This window comes from Alosa pseudoharengus, unplaced genomic scaffold (genome assembly GCF_046254945.1).
Source record: "Alosa pseudoharengus isolate Yale_2024_CS ecotype anadromous, Long Island Sound unplaced genomic scaffold, YU_APseudo_1.1 YU_APseudo_1.1_scf_11, whole genome shotgun sequence".
Taxonomy (NCBI): domain Eukaryota; kingdom Metazoa; phylum Chordata; class Actinopteri; order Clupeiformes; family Clupeidae; genus Alosa; species Alosa pseudoharengus.
In genome coordinates, this window is record NW_027468576.1 from 4,016,598 (window position 1) to 4,041,923 (window position 25,326).

At 36.5% G+C, this 25,326-nt stretch overlaps 1 protein-coding gene across 2 annotated transcripts in view; it reads right to left on the reverse strand.

Moving 5' to 3' along the window:
• Positions 1-22,754: 22,754 nt before the first annotated feature.
• gna15.1 (guanine nucleotide binding protein (G protein), alpha 15 (Gq class), tandem duplicate 1) overlaps positions 22,755-25,326 on the reverse strand; it is a 42,827-nt gene continuing 40,255 nt past the window's right edge. For both annotated transcript variants that reach the window (XM_076277782.1, XM_076277781.1), the window contains exon 8: positions 22,755-24,633. In XM_076277782.1, coding sequence (XP_076133897.1) covers positions 24,428-24,633 — 206 coding nt within the window. In that variant the 3' untranslated portion in view covers positions 22,755-24,427. The remainder of the gene's footprint in view (positions 24,634-25,326) is intronic.

The window sequence follows — 25,326 nt, forward strand, 5'->3', positions numbered from 1 at the left end:
ATAATCTATTCTAGGTGCTTGATTCTATACACCTGTGGAAAGTGACCTGATGTTGAATAGAACCAGAGCCTAGTATCTGTAGGCCTACTTCTCTGGTTTACGTTAACGTTCTAGTTAAAACGCTGCTGGTTAGTAGGCCTAATGAACAAATGTAACGTTAGTGCATTCCCAGCTAACAATTTATGGTTTCCAAAACGTTCTGGGAACCATAGTTTTTGGTTTCGGAAACGTTAGTTTTTGGTTCCCAAACGTTACCCTAAGGTTAGTTTTTGAGCAAGTTTTGGTTCCCATGGAAAGTTTGCTGAACGTTCCGGAAACGTTAGTTCTTGGTTATATAAAACGTTCCCTGAACGTTCCCCTAACGTTATCTAAAGGTTGCAAACTTTAGAGAACCTTCCCCTAACGTTCCCCAACCGTTGCAAACTTTAGAAACCTTCCCCTAACGTTCCCTAACTGTTCCCATAACGTTCCCTAACATTTAGGGAACGTTCCCTTCCCTAAATATTGCAACCTTTAGGGAACCCTCCCCTAACATTGCAACCTTTGCATACCAATTACTTTAAACAGCATGCAGAATGCATTATTATATATTAGCAGGAAAGAATGAACAGGCAAAATCGATGGAACTTATAACTTTAATATAAAATTATCAAAAGACAAAAAAAACAATATAAAAGGCCTCACTGTAATATATATATATATATATATATATATATATATATATATATATATAAATTAGACTTAGTGTTAGCTAAGTATATTAACATAAGGCATTTGACTTTGGTAGGTGCTACATTCAACAAATAGACACACTGTACAATAGACAACAATATACGTTGTGGCAGATACCAACACAATATACAAAGACATAATACCAATACAAGTACACATGGAGTGGGCTGTTGAGTGCAAAGTAATAGTGCAAATGTAGAGTGCAAGACTTATATTGGAATGATAAAGTATGTAATGGGCAGGTAAACGGTCAAAGTGGGGATGACCCCACTTATCTGCAGTTCAGGAGAGTGACGGCAGTGGGAAAAGAGTTGTTCTTGTGTCTGGTTGTTTTTGTGTGCAGGGATCTGTAGCGCCTGCCAGAGGGGAGGAAGTTAAAGAGTGTGTGTGCAGGATATGTGGAGTCTTTGGTGATGGTCTCTGCCCGCTTAGGTCCCAGAGTACAAGTCCTGGAGGGAGGGCATTTTGTTCCTCCTCTCCTGCAGCTCAGTGACTGTCGAGCAGGACGACAGCAATATGTCATTGACTGGAGCAGAGGGAGGTGACTGGGAGCTCCTTAAGAGCACGAGCAGCTCATCCATCTTCTCCTCAAATGCGTCCATTCGCTGTGCCATGCGGTAATGGTTGTCCTTATTGCTATGGAAAATGGATGGTGTTAGTTTTAGTTGTTAAATACATTATATACCTGCATATGTGAACAGATTAAGTGAGTGTTCTTACCTCTTATTTCCGTCTCCATGGCCAAGCCACCTCCCTCTGTGTGATGAGTCACTTGTGCTGTTTACAAAAAAAAAAAAGTTACTTACTCTCAAGTTCCTTGTCATGAAATTGTATTTACTTGGAAATGGAAAATTCAAAGACACTGTACCTTCAACTGGGTCCCAATATGAAGTGGCAGGCGTTATAATAGACCCATCCAGCTCTGGGCAATGAGCTGGTTGCCTGTGTGGTGTTGACTCATCTAAAAAGAAAGTAAATATGAATATTGGTCAGTTAATTTATGGTAGGTTTCTTGCACATGACATTTGCAAAAGATAAACCTATGCTGTTACATTAAACAATCGCTAAAAAGAAAAACTCACATGCAGGTGGTGGAGGCAGTGACATCTGCTGACCTAATAAAAGGCAGGAAGAGACAAATACATCAGAACAGTAACATGATATGCACTAGGTTAATAAACATGAATGTCAGTAGTTCCATGGTAGGAAATATGACTCAACTGGTTTTCTTTAATAATACATGTATAAATGTTAACTTACAGACAGGGCTTCCAGGCACACGCACCATCCTGGAATGCTTTCTTGCTTGCGGAACGGATTCATCTGAAATAAAAGACCATACAATCTGCACTGATTGCAAAAAGAATATTTGAATTGTGCAAATAATGTAGTCTGTATTTAAGAGGTCTTACCATCACGTGACCATGCACTGCCTTTTGTGGACGCTCGGATCTTCTTCCGCCTCAATGCTAGAAGTGTCCATCAGCCGCTGACATTTTTCCATAGCTTTGGTGTATGAATCTACGTTAAGAGAACAACGTTTTTGTGAGCCAGTAGTAGAGCAAAGCAGTATTTCCATATAGAGAAAACTATTATTGATAGTATTGCAGCAATCAGTCATCTGTACAAAACCAGATTTTCTTGACTGGATATTTGGCCCAGCTTTTGACTTGATTTTTGTATTGTAGCCCAGAGAATTTCTAATGGGGAGACACAGCATCCATAGAAATGCATGGGCTTAGTTTGTAAAGCCAGTATGGCAGCTGTGTATAGCCTACTACACACATTCCGCCCCTTCCTGTATGCTTCCCAACAGACCTCTGAAGTTCGCCTACAAAAAGGAACCAAAACTGCCATCTTTGCCTATAAGGAGATCAGGGTGTTAATTTAACCTAACTACCTATGACAAGTTACATTGCAAGTTAGGTCTGGGGTAGCAAAAATCTAAGTTGCTGTCTTAACGTAGGCCTGTTGAAGATCACAGTTAGCCTACCACTCGAAGGCAGAGGACAAACGTGTGTTGAGCAAAATGTCTGCATTTCAGACTTCTTCGTCCCCGGGAGAGTGCAATAATTCTCTCCCCATGTTATTTTCCCATAGCAAAAATTGCAAGATAGGCTACCGGATCTCAGCTTTTTGAAGGCAAAATTCAGAGGTCTATTCACTTGAATCGTCTATCCGATCAACTGTGTTACAAAATGGCCGCCGACAGTGTAGCCTATACATTATCAGTCAGATTATTAGACATTCTCTGACATTATCTATAGCCATCTCTATGGCTCTAGTGTAGCCTACATATGCAGGACTGTTCAGTAGGTTATACCAACTTAAAAAGCATCACCATCTCAGTATACCCACTTAAAATAGACTAGGATTAATTTGGGGTTGATCACAGTATAGCCTACCCACTACAGCTAACTAGCCTACATCACAGTAGCCTAGATCCAGCTACTTACAGTAGGCCTATATCCACTAGCCTACACCACTGCTGCCGAGTGACTTGCCTAAAAGGACTGACTGTACACTAAAACTAATTAAAAGAAACGGTAGCCTAGTGCTATTATTTGTAACATCAACGTGAGCAGGTTAACACGATGACACAAAACATACAATGCTGCAAAACATAACACGTTGAGAACAGCTCAAACAAAGACAAACGAGCAATGTGCTCTGGTAAATTACAAACTTGGCAGAATCGGAATATAACAAAGCCCTTCAAATGAAAGGACTTAAGGTTAAACCTCAAACTCTTGCATTACAACCACTAGGCCTACATCATGAAACTGTAACATATTTCACTTACTTTCGTGAGATCGAATTCAAGACGAGTGTAATCCATTCCAAGACTTCTTCCAGCGGCGTTCAAGAATCACGGAATTCAAACAGAGCCCGTTTACGGAAGTCAGGACAAGACTTCAATCGATCACCTGAAAGCAGAGGCGCTGTCTTCCCCCTACTGGCGTGGGGGTAGGCCTACGTGTAAGGGAGAGCCTGTCTGATTGAACTGAAGTGAATTGTGAAATGAAAGAAGTGAATTTTCTTAGTTGTGAAAAGTGTTCTATTGATAGATTTTTGTTTAAAGTTCACCTAATACGTAAAAAAAAGCACAAAAGTATATATTTTGTATTTAGTAAAATTGATATTAGCCTAAAATAAATATTATCTTGATATGATGTTTACCTTACTTAGATTTTATAAGACCAATCATTTGAGTGGATCTAAATCAAGTGACTGCAAACATTTTGTATGTTACTTCAAAAACTGAAATGGAGCTTGTGTTAGTATCGACTATAGCTGTTATTGTCTCCAGTTTCTAAAGCTGATAGAGGCGCAATCAATCACACAATGCCATATAACACATTTAACACGGCATGGAATTGGAATGAATAGAGACGCATTACCATTGACGTCATTGCCACCTAATCAGAAGCCTCGAATGCAAATAATGTAAAATGTGTGAATGTAAAATGGTAATGGTAGGCTACAGGAACAAATGAAACATGTTCTGAATGTATTCTAGTGATAGCAGAAAACTATTATAAAAATGTTATATTTTATTTACCGAAGTATTATTGTTTGTTTAATCCAACGTGAAACTGCAATCGGTTCTGAATGCAGACCAGGCGTCTTCCCCCTACTGGCGTGGGGGTGCACTCAGAACAACCAAAAACAACCAATAACAACTAAACGGGAACGTTGTGTGAAGGTACTGTGCAACCACAGGAGAACGTTTTGGTTGGTTGGTTCCCTTAACGTTTAGGAACGTTAAGAAACCCTTAGGTAACGTTCCCTAACCGTTAGTTTTTGGTTTGGTTCGAACTACCATTTAGGGAACCATACACTAACGTTCCTGAACGTTCCCTTAACGTTTTGTGTTAGTGGGGTTACGTTTGATTGTCGTTAGCTATCGAAACCTAAGGCTAATAGGTCACTGTAAAGTTGACGACATATTAACGTTGATTAACAGTGGGTTTCCTTACATAATACATATCAACGTAGCAAGGTGCTAACGTCAACTATTTCACTAACGTTAACGTTACCTAACGTTATAACGTTAGTTTAGTTATTTGTGACCTATCATTTCATACATATAACGCTAACGTTACATAATGTTTGACGACATAAATGACTCAAATACCAAAAACCGAAACACTTACCTTGTCTGTAATTAGAGAAATGTGCCTCGAGCAAATAAAGTGACCACGGTACAGCAGGCGAAGACGTTAAGCAGATTCACAGCTCCAGAGGCAGCTCGCGTTCAGCTGTTGATATTGCTTTCAGCTGGAGGTCACGTCAGAATGCTAAAAGTTGCCGCCAAGGCGGTCAATGTTAAGTCAATGTGAATTTATTGCTCTTTTATCGTAAATATCTCAAAAAGTATAAAGTTCACAAATGTAAAAAATACATTGTACAATTGTCCGTTACAAGACCTTTGTAGGAGTGTTTGAATGACGTCAAACGGTTCAGTGGTTTTATTGTCATTAAACGTCGAATTTGGTCTGAAGAAGAATAATAACAGACTAGAGAATGTAATTCCAGGGAATTACGAGTGCATGAAAATGAAGCTAGGACACACATAGCATAGCTTAATAAAAGTTGATAGTTTAGAAGTAGACAGTTTAAAAGTTGAATGTAGATAGTTTAACAGTTGTTAATAGACAGATAGTTTAATAGACATATACTTCAATGAATGTTGAAAGTTTAAAAGTTAAATGTAGATAGTTTAAAAGTAGTTGACAGACTGATAGTTTAATGTGTGTTGATAGACAAATAGTTTAAAGGCTCTATATAGGTAGATAGTTGACGATAACTGACAGTTGGAATGGCTCTAATGTTTGCTAGCAGTTATGCTAACAACGCTAATTATTCTGACCAAGTTACTTTGCTAACTTAGCTCATGTTTTCTAGCAGTTTTGAAAAAAATGCTAACAATGCTAAATATGCTAACCATGTGATTTAGCTAACTTAGCTAATCATTTGACTTAACAGTTATATAGGTGGATGGTTTAAAAGGTTAAATTATTTGCTAGGTAGATGAGTTTTAATAAAGTAGGAATGACTGAACAGTTAAATAGGTGGATAGTTTAAATGGTTAAATTATTTGCTAGGTAGATGAGTTTTAATATAGTTGGAATGACTGAACTAGGTAGAAGAGGTTTAATATAGTTGGAATGACTGAACAGTTAAAATAGGTGAATGGTTTAAAAGGTTAAATTATTTGCTAGGTAGATGATGTTTAATATAGTTGGAATGACTGAACTAGGTAGATGAGGTTTAATATAGTTGGAATGACTGAACAGTTAAATAGGTGGATGGTTTAAAAGGTTAAATTATTTGCTAGGTAGATGATGTTTAATACAGTTGGAATGACTGAACTAGGTAGATGAGGTTTAATATAGTTGGAATGACTGAACAGGTAAATAGGTGGATAGTTTAAATGGTTAAATTATTTGCTAGGTAGATGATGTTTAATATAGTTGGAATGACTGAACTAGGTAGACGAGGTTTAATATAGTTGGAATGACTGAACAGTTAAATAGGTGGATAGTTTAAATGGTTAAATTATTTGCTAGGTAGATGAGGTTTAATATAGTTGGAATGACTGAACAGTTAATTAGGTGGATATTTTAAAAGGTTAAACTATTTGCTAGATAGATGAGGTTTAATATAGTTGGAATGATTGAACAGTTTCTCAGGCTTATAGCATAGAATGAGACTGTATGCTTAAAGCCTGAGAAACTGACAGTTGATCAAGGTGGCCTGGCCACCTGGCACAATATTCTAATTGCTATGATGTCATAAAGCCTGAGAAACTCAGTTGATCCAGGTGGCCTGGCCAGAGCCATATATGAGCCATCCAGGTGGCCTGAACACCTGGCATAGGATTCTAATTGCTATTGTGATGTCATAATCTAATGTTAAGTCAATGGGGAAATTTTAGTAGTTTTTAATTAATAGTTTAAAAAGTATAAAAGTTACAAAGTTGAAAAATACATAGCTGAAGTCACATAAGTAAGACCTACGCAACGCAGTTTGAATGAAGTTTCTAAGTTAAACGGTTGAAGCTGTATTAAACGCACAAAAAGCGTTAGAAGAATAATAATAACTAGAAAAGCATTTCCTGAAGGAAATACAGTGCATGAAAATGCAAAAATATGATGAGTTCATATGGTTAAATTATTTGCTTGGTAGATAAGGTTTACTATAGTTGGAATGACTGAACAGTTAAATAGGTTGATAATTTAAATGGTTAGGTTGATAATTGAAATGGGTAAATTTTTAGGCAGATAGTTGATGATAAATAACAGTTGGAATGGCTCCAATGTTTGCTAGTAGTTATGCTAACTATGTTAACAAAGATAATAATGTTAACCAAGTAACTATGCTAACTAGCATGCTAACAATGTTAACTATGCTAACCATATGACTTAGCTAACCTAGCTAATCATTTTTATTAGTTATGCTAACTATGCTAACTAACATGTTAACATGCTAATTATGTTAACCATGTGACTTAGCTAACTTAGCTAATAATTTTTAGCAGTTATGCTAACTATGCTAGCTAGCATGCTAACATACTATCATGCTAACTATGCTAACCATGTGACTTAGCTAACTTAGCTAATCATTTTTAGCAGTTTTACAAAAAATGCTAACTAACATGCTAACATGCTAGCATGCTAACTATGCTAACCATGTGACTTAGCTAACTTAGCTAATCATTTTTAGCAGTTTTGTAAAAAATGCTAACTAGCATGCTAACATATTAGCATGCTAACTATACTAACCATGTGACTTAGCTAACTTAGCTAATCATTTTTAGCAGTTTTACAAAAAATGCTAACTAACATGCTAACTATGCTAACCATGTGACTTAGCTAACTTAGCTAATCATTTTTAGCAGTTTTGCAAAAAATGCTAACTAGCATGCTAACATGTTAGCATGCTAATTATGCTAACCATGTGACTTAACTAAATTAGCTAATCATTTTTAGCAGTTTTACAAAAAATGCTAACTAGCATGTTAACATGCTAGCATGCTAACTATGCTAACCATGTGACTTAGCTAACTTAGCTAATCATTTTTAGCAGTTTTGCAAAAAATGCTAACTAGCATGCTAACATATTAGCATGCTAACATATTAGCATGCTAACTATGCTAACCATGTGACTTAGCTAACTTAGCTAATCATTTTTAGCAGTTTTGCTAAAAATGCTAACTAGCATGCTAACATGCTAGCATGCTAACTATGCTAACCATGCTAACTAGCTGCAGTGGGTAGGAGTCATAGTTGATGACAAGTAACAGTTACAATGGCTGAACAGTTAAAGTTAAATTGTTTAACAGTGAAATATTGTAGTGAGGACTTTTATTTTGAAACAGTTTTTGTCAGAGGAAGCAGTTGGACAGGATGTGTAGTCTTAATAGGGCCAGTTTGTATGCTTAAAGCCTGAGACTGGCAGTTGATGCAGCTGGCCCGAACACCTGCCATAGGATTCTAATTGCTTAACGGCAGTCTTAATAGAGCCATATTGTATGCTTAAAGCCTGAGACAGAGTATATAGTTTAAAAGTTAAATGTAGATAGTGTAATGGATGTTGATAGACAGAAAGTTGAATGGATGTTGATAGGCAGATTGTTTAATGGATGTTGATGGATAGTTTAATGGGTGGATGAGTGAATGTTTTGAAGAGGATGAATGGATAGAAATGTTGGATGAAATGTGTCTTATATCCTTGTAGAATGGAGAGACAGAGAGAGTTGGTCTAGTTCAGTAGAAAGCAGTTGATACAGGTGCAATCAGTTGAACTGATTCTTTGATGGGGCCTAGATGAGCAGCTGGAAGATGATACCAGGTGCAAATCAAGTTAATTAGTCCATTGTGATGTCATCAGCCCATGTTAAGTCTATGGGGAAATTTTGAGCAGTTTTTAATTAATAGTTTAAAAAGTATAAAAGTTACAAAGATGAAAAATACAAAGCCCACATGTCATAAGTAAGACCTACGCAATGCAGTTTGAATGAAGTTTCTACGTTAAACGGTTGAAGCTGCATTAACTGCGTTAGAAGAAGAAGAATAATAAGAAGAAGAAGAAGAAGAAGCCTAGGAAGAACAGTAGAGTGCATTTTCATGCACTCTAACTAGAAAAGCATTTCCTGAAGGAAATACAGTGCATGAAAATGCAAAAATATGATGAGTTCATATGGTTAAATTATTTGCTTGGTAGATAAGGTTTACTATAGTTGGAATGACTGAACAGTTAAATAGGTTGATAATTGAAATGGTTAAATTATTTAGGCAGATAGTTGACGATAACTAACAGTTGGAATGGCTCCAATGTTTGCTAGTAGTTATGCTAACTATGTTAAAGATAATAATGGTAACCAAGTAACTATGCTAACTAGCATGCTAACAATATTAAAATGTTAACTATGCTAACCATATGACTTAGCTAACCTAGCTAATAATTTTTATTAGTTATGATAACTATGCTAATTAACACGCTAACATGCTAATTATGTTAACCATGTGACTTAGCTAACTTCGCTTATCATTTTTAACAGTAATGCTAACTAGCATGCTAACATGCTAACATGCTAACATGCTAACCATGTGACTTAGCTAACTTAGCTAATCATTTTTAGCAGTTTTGCTAAAAAATGCTAACTAGCATGCTAACATGCTAGCATGCTAACTATGCTAACCATATGACTTAGCTAACTTAGCTAATCATTTTTAGCAGTTTTGCAAAAAATGCTAACTAGCATGCTAACATGTTAGCATGCTAACTATGCTAAACATGTGACTTAGCTAACTTAGCTAATCATTTTTAGCAGTTTTGTAAAAAATGCTAACTAGCATGCTAACCATGTGACTTAGCTAACTTAGCTAATCGTTTTTAACAGTTTTGCTAAAAATGCTAACTAGCATGCTAACTAGCATGCTAACATGCTAGCATGCTAACTATGCTAACCAAGTTACTTAGTTATCTTAGCTAACTAGCTACAGTGGGTAGGAGTCATAGTTGATGACAAGTAACAGTTACAATGGCTGAACAGATAAAAGTTCAGTAGTTTAAAGGGTTAAATTGTTTAACAGTGAAATATTGTAGTGAGGACTTTTATTTTGAAACAGTTTTTGGCAGAGGAAGCAGTTGAACAGGATGTGTAGTCTTAATAGGGCCAGTTTGTATGCTTAAAGCCTGAGACTGGCAGTTGATGCAGCTGGCCCGAACACCTGCCATAGGATTCTAATTGCTTAACGGCTCTATTGTGATGTCATCAGCCCATGTTAAGTCTATGGGGAAATTTTGAACAGTTTTTAATTAATAGTTTAAAAAGTATAAAAGTTACAAAGCTGAAAAATACAAAGCACCCATGTCCTAAGTAAGACCTACGTAACATAGTTTGAATGAAGTTTCTACGTTAAGCGGTTGAAGCTGCATTAATTGCGTTAGAAGAAGAATAAGAAGCCTAGGAAGAACAGTACAGTGCATTTTCATGCACTGTAACTAGAAAAGCATTTCCTGAAGGAAATACAGTGCATGAAAATGCAAAAAATATGATGTAAAATATCATACAGAGTAAAAACAAACTATATTGGTTGCTAGGTAGATGAGGTTTAATATAGTTGGAGTGACTGAACAGTTAAATAGGTGGATAGTTTATATGGTTAAATGATTTGCTTGGTAGATAAGGTTTAATATAGTTGGAATGATTGAACAGTTAAATAGGTGGATAATTTAAATGGTTAAATTATTTAGGTAGATAATTGACGATAACTGACAGTTGGAATGGCTCTAATGTTTGCTAGCAGTTATGCTAACTATGTTATCAAAGATAATAATGTTAACCAAGTTACTTAACTTAGTTAACTTAGCTAATGTTTTCATATTTAGTAGTTATGCTAACTAGCATGCTAACTATGTTAACCATGTTACTTAGCTAACTTAGCTAATCGTTTTTAGCAGTTTTGTTAAAAATGTTAACTAGCATGCTAACATGCTAGCATGCTAACTATGCTAACCATGTGACTTAGCTAACTTAGCTAATCATTTTTAGCAGTTTTGCTAAAAATGCTAACTAGCATGCTAACATGTTAGCATGCTAACTATGCTAACCATGTGACTTAGCTAACTTAGCTAATTGTTTTTAGCAGTTTTACTAAAAATGCTAACTAGCATGCTAACATGTTAGCATGCTAACTATGCTAACCATGTGACTTAGCTAACTTAGCTAACTAGCTACAGTGGGTAGGAGTCATAGTTGATGACAAGTAACAGTTACAATGGCTGAACAGTTAAAAAGTTCAGTAGTTTAAAGGGTTAAATTGTTTAATAGTGAAATATTGTAGTGAGGACTTTTATTTTGAAACAGTTTTTGGCAGAGGAAGCAGTTGAACAGGATGTGTAGTCTTAATAGGGCCAGTTTGTATGCTTAAAGCCTGAGACTGGCAGTTGATGCAGCTGGCCCGAACACCTGCCATAGGATTCTAATTGCTTAACGGCCGTATTGTGATGTCATAATCATAATGTTAAGTCAATGGGGAAATTTTGATAGTTTTTAATTAATAGTTTAAAAAGTATGAAAGTTACAAAGTTGAAAAATACATAGCCCAAATGTCCTAAGTAAGACCTACGTAACAAAGTTTGAATGAAGTTTCTACGTCTAACGGTTGAAGCTGCATTAAACGCGTTAGAAGAAGAAAAATAAGAATAAGAAATTTTGGAAGAACAGTATAGTGCATTTTCATGCACTATAACTAGAAAAGCATTTCCTGAAGGAAATACAGTGCATGAAAATGCAAAAATATGATGAGTTCATATGGTTAAATTATTTGCTTGGTAGATAAGGTTTACTATAGTTGGAATGACTGAACAGTTAAATAGATTGATAATTGAAATGGTTAAATTATTTAGGCAGATAGTTGACGATAACTAACAGTTGGAATGGCTCCAATGTTTGCTAGTAGTTATGCTAACTATGTTAAAGATAATAATGTTAACCAAGTAACTATGCTAACTAGGATGCTAACAATGTTAACTATGTTAACCATATGACTTAGCTAACCTAGCTAATCATTTGTATTAGTTATGATAACTATGCTAATTAGCATGTTAACATGCTAACTATGTTAACCATGTGACTTAGCTAACTTCGCTAATCATTTTTAGCAGTAGTTTTGCAAAAAATGCTAACTAGCATGCTAACTATGCTAACCATGTGACTTAGCTAACTTAGCTAATAATTTTTAGCAGTTTTGTAAAAAATGCTAACTAGCATGCTAACATGTTAGCATGCTAACTATGCTAACCATGTGACTTAGCTAACTTAGCTAATCATTTTTAGCAGTTTTGCTAAAAATGTTAACTAGCATGCTAACATGCTAACTATGCTAACCATGTGACTTAGCTAACTTAGCTGATCGTTTTTAGCAGTTTTGCTAAAAATGCTAACTAGCATGCTAACATGTTAGCATGCTAACTATGCTAACCAAGTTACTTAGCTAACTTAGCTAACTAGCTACAGTGGGTAGGAGCAGAGCCCGTCTACGGAGAGCCTTGCCACTCCGTATTAAGTCCCATTGTACCGAATTTTGGTTGCAGTTCCACTAGATTTCCACTGGGGGCGATCGCCATGAGTGCAGAATGAATGGGAGTCAATGGAGCTAGACGGCTAAATTTGCTTCTTTCACCTGATTGTCGTTGACAAATCTCAGATTTGATTGTAGTTTGTATAACTTCAACATGGGTTATAGGTCAAAAGTTGAATGAACGAGTACTTATGTCCTTTTGATTTCTTACAGGTTGGGTCGTTGTTGCCCATAACACGCTAGCATTGTGCTAATGAATGACGTCATTGACACGTTTGAAAGGCTTTTTAGAACAATTAAGTGACTTTAAAAAATATAATACTCAACCAAGTATATTTTCTTTGCCTCCCCTTTCGAAAACAATATTCAAATTACTTGGAAAAAATTATATCCAGAGAAAAGTGGATTTTGAGGGGTACAGCTCCATAGACCTCCATGCATTCTGCACTCGTGGACGAGCGCCCTCATGTGGAACCACAGAAGGAACTGCAACCAGTTCAGAAACCGGAAGTTTTCCGAGAGTGGCAGTTCTCCCCTTATTAGACATTCTCTGGTAGGAGTCATAGTTGATGACAAGTAACAGTTACAATGGCTGAACAGTTAAAAAGTTCAGTAGTTTAAAGGGTTAAATTGTTTAACAGTGAAATATTGTAGTGATGACTTTTATTTTGAAACAGTTTTTGGCAGAGGAAGCAGTTGAACAGGATGTGTAGTCTTAATAGGGCCAGTTTGTATGCTTAAAGCCTGAGACTGGCAGTTGAAACAGGTGGCCGAAACACCTGCCATAGGATTCTAATTGCTTAACGGCTCTATTGTGATGTCATCAGCCCATGTTAAGTCTATGGGGAAATTTTGAACAGTTTTTAATTAATAGTTTAAAAAGTATAAAAGTTACAAAGTTGAAAAATACAAAGCTCACATGTCCTAAGTAAGACCTACGTAACATAGTTTGAATGAAGTTTCTACGTTAAACGGTAGAAGTGCGTTAGAAGAAGAATAATAATAACTAGAAAAGCATTTCCTGAAGGAAATACAGTGCATGAAAATGCAAAAATATGATGAGTTCATATGGTTAAATTATTTGCTTGGTAGATAAGGTTTAATATAGTTGGAATGACTGAACAGTTAAATAGGTTAATAATTGAAATGGTTAAATTATTTAGGCAGATAGTTGACGATAACTAACAGTTAGAATGGCTCCAATGTTTGCTAGTAGTTATGCTAACTATGTTAATAAAGATAATAATGTTAACCAAGTTACTATGCTAACTAGCATGCTAACAATGTTAAAATGTTAACTATGCTAACCATATGACTTAGCTAACCTAGCTAATCATTTTTATTAGTTATGATAACTATGCTAATTAGCATGCTAACATGTTAATTATATTAACCATGTGACTTAGCTAACTTCGCTAATCATTTTTAGTAGTTTTGCAAAAAATGCTAACTAGCATGCTAACATGCTAGCATGCTAACTATGCTAACCATGTGACTTAGCTAACTTAGCTAATCATTTTTAACAGTTTTATAAAAAATGCTAACTAGCATGCTAACATGTTAGCATGCTAACATGTTAGCATGCTAACTATGCTAACCATGTGACTTAGCTAACTTAGCTAATCATTTTTAGCAGTTTTATAAAAAATGCTAACTAGCATGCTAACATGTTAGCATGCTAACTATGCTAACCATGTGACTTAGCTAACTTAGCTAATCATTTTTAACAGTTTTATAAAAAATGCTAACTAGCATGCTAACATGTTAGCATGCTAACATGTTAGCATGCTAACTATGCTAACCATGTGACTTAGCTAACTTAGCTAATCATTTTTAGCAGTTTTATAAAAAATGCTAACTAGCATGCTAACTATTGTTGGAGTGACTGAACAGTTAAATAGGTGGATAGTTTATATGGTTAAATGATTTGCTTGGTACATAAGGTTTAATATAGTTGGAATGATAGAACGGTTAAATAGGTGGATAATACTTAACTTAGTTAACTTAGCTAATGTTTTCATTTTTAGTAGTTATGCTAACTAGCATGTTAGCAATGCTAACATGCTAACTATGCTAACTATGCTAACCATGTTACTTAGCTAACTTAGCTAATAATTTTTAGCAGTTTTGCTAAAAATGCTAACTAGCATGCTAACATGCTAGCATGCTAACTATGCTAACCATGTGACTTAGCTAACTTAGCTAATCATTTTTAGTAGTTTTGCAAAAAATGCTAACTAGCATGCTAACATGCTAGCATGCTAACTATGCTAACCATGTGACTTAGCTAACTTAGCTAATCATTTTTAGCAGTTTTATAAAAAATGCTAACTAGCATGCTAACATGTTAGCATGCTAACTATGCTAACCATGTGACTTAGCTAACCTAGCTAATCATTTTTAGCAATTTTGCAAAAAATGCTAACTAGCATGCTAACATGCTAGCATGCTAACTATGCTAACCATGTGACTTAGCTAACTTAGCTAATAATTTTTAGCAGTTTTACAAAAAATGCTAACTAGCATGCTAACATGTTAGCATGCTAACATGCTAACTATGTTAACCATGCTAACTAGCTACAGTGGGTAGGAGTCATAGTTGATGACAAGTAACAGTTACAATGGCTGAACAGTTAAAAAGTTCAGTAGTTTAAAGGGTTAAATTGTTTAACAGTGAAATATTGTAGTGAGGACTTTTATTTTGAAACAGTTTCTGGCAGAGGAAGCAGTTGAACAGGATGTGTAGTCTTAATAGGGCCAGTTTGTATGCTTAAAGCCTGAGACTGGCAGTTGAAACAGGTGGCCCGAACACCTGCCATAGGATTCTAATTGCTTAACGGCTGTATTGTGATGTCATAATCATAATGTTAAGTCAATGGGGAAATTTTGATTAGTTTTTAATTAATAGTTTAAAAAGTATAAAAGTTACAAAGTTGAAAAATACAAAGCTCACATGTCCTAAGTAAGACCTACGTAACATAGTTTGAATGAAGTTTCTACGTTAAACGGTTGAAGCTGCATTAAGTGCGTTAGAAGAAGAATAATAATAAAATGCCTTGGAATAACAGTACAGTGCATTTTCATGCACTGTAATAATAAAATGCCTTGGAATAACAGTACAGTGCATTTTCATGCACTGTAATAAGAAGCCTAGGAAGAACAGTACAGTGCATTTTCATGCACTGTAATAAGAAGAAGAAGAAGAAGAAGCCTAGGAAGAACAGTAGAGTGCATTTTCATGCACTCTAACTAGAAAAGCATTTCCTGAAGGAAATACAGTGCATGAAAATGCAAAAAATATATACTATATAAACTATATTGGTTGCTAGGTAGATGAGGTTTAATATAGTTGGAATGACTGAACAGTTAAATAGGTGGATAGTTTATACGGTTAAATGATTTGCTTGGTAGATAAGGTTTAATATAGTTGGAATGATTGAACGGTTAAATAGGTGGATAATACTTAACTTAGTTAACTTAGCTAATGTTTTCATTTTTAGTAGTTATGCTAACTAGCATGTTAGCAATGCTAGCATGCTAACTATGCTAACCATGTGACTTAGCTAACTTAGCTAATCATTTTTAGCAGTTTTGTAAAAAATGCTAACTAGCATGCTAACATGCTAGCATGCTAACTATGCTAACCATGTGACTTAGCTAACTGAGCTAATCATTTTTAGCAGTTTTGTAAAAAATGCTAACTAGCATGCTAGCATGCTAACTATGCTAACCATGTGACTTAGCTAACTTAGCTAATCATTTTTAGCAGTTTTGCTAAAAATGCTAACTAGTATGTTAACATGCTAGCATGCTAACTATGCTAACCATGTGACTTAGCTAACTTAGCTAATCGTTTTTAGCAGTTTTGCTAAAAATGCTAACTAGCATGCTAACATGCTAGCATGCTAACTATGCTAACCAAGTTACTTAGCTAACTTAGCTAACTAGCTACAGTGGGTAGGAGTCATAGTTGATGACAAGTAACAGTTACAATGGCTGAACAGTTAAAAAGTTCAGTAGTTTAAAGGGTTAAATTGTTTAACAGTGAAATATTGTAGTGAGGACTTTTATTTTGAAACAGTTTTTGGCAGAGGAAGCAATTGAACAGGATGTGTAGTCTTAATAGGGCCAGTTTGTATGCTTAAAGCCTGAGAATGGCAGTTGGGCCAGCTGGCCTGAACACCTGCCATAAGATTCTAATTGCTGTGATGTCATAAAGGGCAATGTTAAGTCAATGGGAAAATTTTGATAGTTTTTAATTAATAGTTTAAAAAGTATAAAAGTTACAAAGTTGAAAAATACAAAGCCCACATGTCCTAATTAAGACCTACGCGTCAATGTTTGAATGAAGTTTCTACGTTAAACGGTTGAAGCTGCATTAACTGCGTTAGAAGAAGAGGAATAATAAGAATAAGAAGCCTAGGAAGAACAGTACAGTGCATTTTCATGCACTGTAATAATAATAATAAAATGCCTTGGAATAACAGTACAGTGCATTTTCATGCACTGTAATAAGAAATTTTGGAAGAACAGTATAGTGCATTTTCATGCACTATAATAAGAAATTTTGGAAGAACAGTATAGTGCATTTTCATGCACTATAATAAAATGCCTTGGAATAACAGTACAGTGCATTTTCATGCACTGTAATAAGAAGCCTAGGAAGAACAGTACAGTGCATTTTCATGCACTGTAATAAGAAGAAGCCTAGGAAGAACAGTAGAGTGCATTTTCATGCACTCTAATAAGAAGAAGAAGCCTAGGAAGAACAGTAGAGTGCATTTTCATGCACTTTAACTAGAAAAGCATTTCCTGAAGGAAATACAGTGCATGAAAATGCAAAAAATATGATGTAAAATATCATACAGAGTAAAAACAAACTATACTGGTTGCTAAGTAGATGAGGTTTAATATACTTGGAATGACTGAACAGTTAAATAGGTGAATAGTTTAAATGGTTAAATTATTTAGGTAGATAGTTGACGATAACTGACAGTTGGAATGGCTCTAATGTTTGCTAGCAGTTATGGTAACTATATTATCAAAGATAATAATGTTAACCAAGTTACTATGCTAACTAGCATGCTAACAATGTTAAAATGCTAATTATGTTAACCATGTGACTTAGCTAACCTAGCTAATAATTTTTAGTAGTTATGCTAACTATGCTAACTAGTATGCTAGCATGCTAACCATGTTACTTAGCTAACTTAGCTAATCATTTTTAAGAGTTTTGCTAAAAATGCTAACTAGCATGCTAACATGTTAGCATGCTAACTATGGTAACCATGTTACTTAGCTAACTTAGCTAATCATTTTTAGTAGTTTTGCTAAAAATGTTAACTAGCATGCTAACATGCTAACTATGCTAACCATGTTACTTAGCTAACTTAGCTAATCATTTTTAACAGTTTTGCTAAAAATGCTAACTAGCATGCTAACATGCTAGCATGCTAACAATGGTAACCATGCTAACTAGCTACAGTGGGTAGGAGTCATAGTTGATGACAAGTAACAGTTACAATGGCTGAACCGTTAAAAAGTTCAGTAGTTTAAAGGGTAAATTGTTTAACAGTGAAATATTGTAGTGAGGACTTTTATTTTGAAAAAGTTTTTGGCAGAGGAAGCAGTTGAACAGGATGTGTAGTCTTAATAGGGCCAGTTTGTATGCTTAAAGCCTGAGACTGGCAGTTGATGCAGGTGGCCCGAACACCTGCCATAGGATTCAAATGGTTAAATTATTTGCTAGGTAGATGAGGTTTAATATAGTTGGAATGACTGAACTAGGTAGATGAGGTTTAATATAGGAATGACTGAACTAGGTAGATGAGGTTTAATATAGTTGGAATGACTGAACGGTTAAATAGGTGGATAGTGTAAAAGGTTAAATTATTTGCTAGGTAGATGAGGTTTAATATAGTTGCAATGACTGAACTAGGTAGATGAGGTTTAATATAGTTGGACTGACTGAACAGTCAAATAGCTGGATAGTTTAAAAGGTTAGCCTGAGAAACTGATAGGGTGCAGGTGGCCTGGTGATAGAATCTTATGAGATAGGGCGCCTACTCTAGCCTGTTAGTTATCTAAAATGTTATTTAACATTGAGGAAATGCAGAAATGATTTAGAAACGTACAACAGTAGCTACTTAGAGAATATACAAATATATTATAAGTATTATTATTATTATTATTATTTTACCATCGTTTTGGCGCCCCCATGGTGCTGCGCCCCTATGCGTCGCATTAGCGCATACCCACTTTTTGCGCCACTGGGTAAAAAGCAACAGGTAGGATTTAAAGTGTGACGTCTGTGCTTCGTTTCATGTTCATGTTATTCATGTTACCAGACTAACTAGCGTTTGCTAAGCATATGCCGATTGAAACAGCCTATATTCCATTCAGATAGCTAGGTGGCTACCATGCTCATACTGCCGTTTTAATGGCAAACTGCAAACAGAAATGTCACACTAGCAACAACTCATTACATGATTCCATTTTCTAACAATGAAGACTCCTTTGTAATAACTTAATATTGTGCTGTCAATGTGGCGCAAACAAAGGCTACAGTTGAATCAGCCTTATCCTTTGTGAGCAACAGCTGGCAAAAGGACGTTATGAGAACCGTTTAGACTCTCTTAAAGTTACAATGCGACATTTAACTTCAAGTTCAAATCGGCAGAATTTCTTAAAAAATAATAATATGTAATACATTATTGGCCTTTTGTTTTACTTGTTTTACTTTTACTAGTTGTTTGTGTTTTTTTTTTTTGGGGGGGGGGGGCGCCAATTTGTTGTTGCATACCCCTCAAAAAATGGGTAGCTGCACCCCTGCCGGCAACCCTCCGGTTACAGGTCCGAAGTGCTAACCAGTAGGCCACGGCTGCCCCCATTGATTTGGTATGTTTTCAGGGGTAATTTAAGGTAAATTTGAGTACACATTTCATATGACTTCAGTCTCCACACAGAAAGACACACTCCGTCAACTTCAGCTCACGGCTCCATGCATTGGGAACCGTGATTTTTATGGGATTTTATAGTGATGTGAGTTGAAAAGGATGGCCAAACGACATAAATGATTAACGCAACACCGATACACAGATGGCTTTCATAATCTTGATTATGCTTTAAATTAGATTAAATTATCTCCTCCCAGCTCTGCCGTTTTTTGTTTTTTTTAACTCATTGAATACCAAGCTGTTTTCGGGAGCTTTGTCCTAGAGTGCCAGCAATCTAGACCATTGTTGATGATTTTTGTACAGCCACAGCATATTCTGTGTTATAGCTATGAACACGTACAATAGCTCGATTAAAAGGTGAGACGTTAAACTCTCGGTGGGTGCAAACCGTGTATTTCTACACGCCTCTGTTCCTGAGAAATCCCAAGCTAAACAGTGGCTAGTTTTCATCAAAATCGCTGTTTTTTTCTAGAAATGGAGATATAACGTCTTTCATGAAATATGAAGTGCCTGTTACTTACTTGTGTAAACCTTCCGGGAAGTGATCAACGAGACCTGGCGAGACTGCCACCTAGTGATAGACCCACGAAAATGTCCTGGATTTGACCTGACGTGCATGCGTCACTGATTCGACCCAAAGCGGCAACGCGAGTTATGATAAAATGTCCAGATAAAATGTCCAGATTGTGAGTTTCACGATCGTCATATATTTCATTTCCATTCATCACAGAGTTCCCAAAATCACATATAAGGTGTGCTAGAGTGTCTAGTCTCGTAATTTAATAAAAAAGCTAAAAACATAATATTAAGTTTTTGGCACTCAACGCATGGGAAGGAAAAGCACTCATGAGTTAAGCATATTTTTATATTTTTTGGGGCTTTTTTTTGCCTTTATTCGGATAGAACAGTGAAGATAGACAGGAAGGAGTGGGAGAGAGAGATGGGGTGGGATCGGGACAGGACTCGAACCTGGGTCCCCGTGGGCACTTGGACCCGTACATAGTATGAGCGCTGTAGCCTGTTGCGCCACTGCTGAAAAGCAGTGAAAATATGCCTTATGTTACCAAACGAGGGAATCTGAAGTTTCAGGTCAATATCTCAAACAGTTTGCTCGTGGCGTCCATTTGAATTTCGGGTGCCACGGCCGTAATTGACACATTGGAATTTCACATTTCATCTTTTGCCATTTTTGGAAGCCCATAACGTCTGTTCTAATAGTGGTAGAAGGAAACTGGTGTGGTAGTTCATTGTAGTCTGTACTACACAATTCTGGAGGCAGAATCAACATTCCTTACTGTTTGGGTGAGATGTGGGTCACCAAAGTCCTAAAAAATGTTGAAGGCATGTGTGATTTTTCACTTTTTGGGTGGCCTTAGCACCACAATTACTGATCATATTTATTCTAAACAGGATTATTTGTTATATGTGGGAACCTTGCTCTTGCCAAAATGAATTTGAAGGGTATGGTACCACTGGCGGGGGTTTTATGGGGGTCCAAAAACCCTCTCCGGCAGAGGTGACTCTTGGAACCCCATATTTGGACCCCCAAATGACCATGTGGGCACTTGATGATCCTAATGGGATTTATACCAGATAAAGATACATATTTGTTCTTTCTTTTAATGAAATAACATTTTTGACTATGAAGCTCCATAATATGAATTTTATTCTTCATAATGCACCATTTTGGACATTGTTTCCAGAAGTCTGGAATGTAGATCAGGGAGAATTTAGTGATGATAAAGCATGAAAATAGTGGAAATAACTTATTATTATGCTCAGTGATGGCAAACAATTAAATACTGAGACTGTCACGGATTAACCCCTTATCCCCCATGAAAGAGACCCGCCATCAAACTTTTAAAGAACTAAATAACAAGAATGTTACATAGTGTAAGAGTTTTTCCTTGCCGCTGTCACTCTCCAAATAAAATGTAATAGAAAATTGAATTGAATAGTGTCTTTAACTATTATCCAAGAAATTGTGGAAGCAGTGGCATAATTTTGTCATGGTCCTTTTGATCAAGTTTGTATTGGCGAGCACTGCGTCCATAGATGTCTGGCACACTGACACAACAAAGGATATGTTGGAATGGCACCCAACAGGGGATCTGTCTTTGGTCCGATGGCCATGTGAGGATGTTGTTGACACACTGCTCTTAGCGTGAAAGGGGAGCTGTCCACGTTAATAGTTCTGAAATATCCTCTAATTTAATGGTGATGTCAGGTGACTGCACGTCACAGCTCTAGGCCTACCGTTTAACTTCGGATCTAGCCTACACGGGTTTCCCGTTTACCAACAAAACTAGATGCGCGTGCAGCCGTGAGGCAGAAGACGCTTGGTGGCCGTCCACAACGTTATAAACTTAACCTAAATAGTCAGCTGCTGTAAGCTACAAACGGATTTTTTTGTATACCCCTGTTGTCTCAATGATAATAACATCTCATTTCAGATTATATTTCAAAGTTTGACGTTCATTTGCATTATTAATATAACATCGTATTTTGTCATTTTTGGCGAAGACATGCATTCCGTTAGGGATATTGAACATATTTAACATTCTCTAACCATCGTGATTTCGAATTGTTGCAGTTTTCAGCACAAACACTCATATTATTCGTTTGCTCTTTTGCGTTGCTCTATGCTGTTCTATGGTGCTTTCTGCCTCTTGGTTGCGCACGCATGTTTTCGTGACGTTGCATAAAAATTCATGTATACGAAAATAGAAACACTTTGACATCTGCATGTAAGCATCCCAAGTAGGTTATATACCAAACACAGACATAAATAATTGTAGCCTAATTATTTAAGATTAGATTGTTGCACCATGCAATAATTTTTCGCAGTGTCACTTAAGAACACGTTTGAAGATAAGAAAGAAGTTGAGTAAGAAAGTGAGGAAATGTGTAGGCTTAGATTTTGATGCAGTACAGACTAAACCACATGTTCCTTTCTCTGCTTTTACCTCATAGGCCTAATAAAATATAGCCTTCACTTAGCAAAGATAATGGCAAACTATTCTGGCAACGTCTTGTTTCATAACTTGATTGCATTTTTGTCCGCTTTTCATCACATTATTATGACCATTAAATGTAGGCTATGCTATTTTATACAGGTAAACACAATAAAGAATGGGAACGTAAGTTGGATTATGTATTCTAAAGTGTAATTCCTCTGTACTGTTGGTGACCTCAGTAAGCTACGATGGTTTCGGGAAACAGTCGGCAAATCTTAAGACGTTCGTAAGAGGGACTTAACAACGCTCTTAGGCTTAAGATGCTTTCGGGGAACTGGGCCCTAGGCTACTACAGAGTAGCCTACACAAGTCAGACGTAGGCTAGCGTACCCACAACAGGTTCTCACCAGGTTCACAAGTCTGTGCAAATAGTTTCCACTACTACTTTAGCGAAACAAATGCAATCATCGATACTACTCAATCACAAAAAGAAACCTCTTATTCACACATTAGAAGTTCGCTCCCCCGAGTTTATTCACCAATTCAGATGCAACTGCATTTTTTCAGGTCGCAGTAATCCACAAGTTAACACATTATTGCGACTGAAGTTAAATCTAATTAAGTACTGTCTCTGATAGGCCTACAGGCTACATTACAGCGGCCCTTGTTCTTGTACAAACACAAAAACAAACATCAACAGAATTTGCGTAGGCATATTGAAATAAAGTGAAAGTCCGCTAATGGCCAAAACATCCACAAACAAACGCTAACCATTCTGATGACAGCGCCTGCATTTTTAAAACATGGCCGCACCCTAGTGGCAAAAGTCGTTATCTACATGTCATTTTCCAGTGAAACTACTTGAATTTCAGGTTTAATGAAAATCCATGTATCTCCAAAAATGAAAAAGCAACCAAAAAATGGTCACAGTTCTCACTGCTTCATTTCCACTTTAACCAGGCAAACCATATTTGCTCATTTAAAGGGAAACTTGGCAGGATTTCCCCCTCTGCTGGAGAAATTGTGCATTATGCTATTTCAAACTGTGGGAAAAGGTAACGATAAAGCACATGGATTTGTTTACAAGCTAGCGAACGGTTAGCATAAGTTTGGCAGAACTATGTGGATGTTACAAGGTAAGAAACACGATTTAAAACGAGTTTCTTGTTTCTCACTTCTCTTTCCGGGACGGTAGTCTCAATGTTGCAAGGTTGGTTTTCCGTCTGGGGACGCTAGGCGCAGCGGGGAAAGTCACCATTTTCACCGGAACAGGTCATTTAACCATCCAAATGATTTCTAAACAGGTTTATTACATTGAAATAGTTGCCAAGTTCCCCTTTAATATCATGAGCAAGGCCCTATGCAAAAAATGCTCAAGACATTCCACACAATAGCTTTAGTCCATGCATGAGATACTTGACTCACTGGCTGACTTTGCACTTCGACTGTCATTTAAATGAGGGCCCTATACATTCATGTTACCTTTGTAGCACATAATGTTATCCAAATATTTATTTGATTCTAAAAATCCAAGGAAAAAAATATTATATTGTAGCCTAGTGCAATGGAAGGCACTACAACAGGTTCAGTTTACTGTAGGAACTGTATGACAATAGCATTGATTTTTTGTTTTTTTTGGTGACCAATAAAGCAGGTAGATTTCCTGATAATTATAATATGCAATGTTCAAAATGTGCAGCTTTGCAAAACTGAATTAAATACTTGAGCCGTTTTGTCTGAAACTACAGCGCCCCTGAAGGGGCATGTGCAAAAAAAAATGTTTTCCAGTTTCTTTCACATGCGCACCAGAATTTTCTCGTGCTCACCAAAAACTCAGAGCCCCTAAGAGGTCATAGGCAAAACATTAAAAAAAATGTTTTTTGTGCTCACCAGAAACTTTTCCAGTGATTACCAGACACTTTCTTATGCACACCAGTAACATAAAAAAGAAAGAAAAAAATAGGGGCTCCCTACTGAAACAAAATAATGAATTCATTAGAAGTTTTGTGTAAAACATCCATTGCCTCAGTTCAGTTTGCACAATTACTATTTTGGTTGGCTCACTGACAAAGACATTATATATATATTCTTTGTCTAATTAAATCTATATCCAGTGTATGAAAACAGGAAAACAGGGAAAGTGGTTTTAGAATAAAAGAAATAGACATTCACACTCAAGTCCCAGCCCTCAAATGACCCCATATTCAGCCAATGATTTGATCAGCACTGTGTCCTTCACATCGTTGAACACCATACGGATGTTGTTAGTGTCTGTGGCACAGGTGAAGTGGGAATAGATGTTTTTGCGTTCCTTCTTGTCTTCTCGGCTGTTGCCCTGCTGCTTATACATCCCACAGATGTAGTCCATGGCTGCCTGAGCATCACGTCTCCTTCCTGAAGTAGGGTTTAATGAAAAGAAAGGAGGACAGAATATTTAGCAATGGTGGAAGGAAAAAATTATGCCAATGCATACATTAAATATATCCTCACTGTCCGATGAAAATAATGTATCTCCACTTCGTCAGCCGACCAGGAGTTCAGAACTGCATTGGTGTTTATTCATGACTACAGGAGGAGGGCTAGGCAGAAGCCTATTAGGAAGCAAAGATCTTAGAGCGGAGCTTTGCTAGGAAGTGTCTGTGGCAGTTTGAGGACAAGAAAAAGGGTCAAAATAGTAGCAGCCAAAGGGGATTGTTGATAACAGAACAAATGACGAAATGAAAAAAACTTAGGCGGGATGCGATTTAAAAAATTGAACGTGTTGGTCCTTGGTCCTTAATTAATGTGCGATTAACACGTTAATGCTGACAGCCCTAGCTGTTTATTGTGTACTTGTCTATGTTAATGGTGCAGGCCGCCACGTATATGTTTCCCCTCTGTCTAGTCTGATGTTTATGTAATGCGTAACATGAGTACTATGACTCTGTGTTGGGCTTGGGTCCTCTGTATTTTGGGAATAGAGGCTAAAGCAGAATTTTGACACTAGCCTATTGAAGATAGTCACCTGTAGAGCTTCATTGAAATCCTTGAAGATTATTATTGTTATCTTTTTTCTTTTTACGGTTTTGCTTCCTAGTAGGCTTCTGC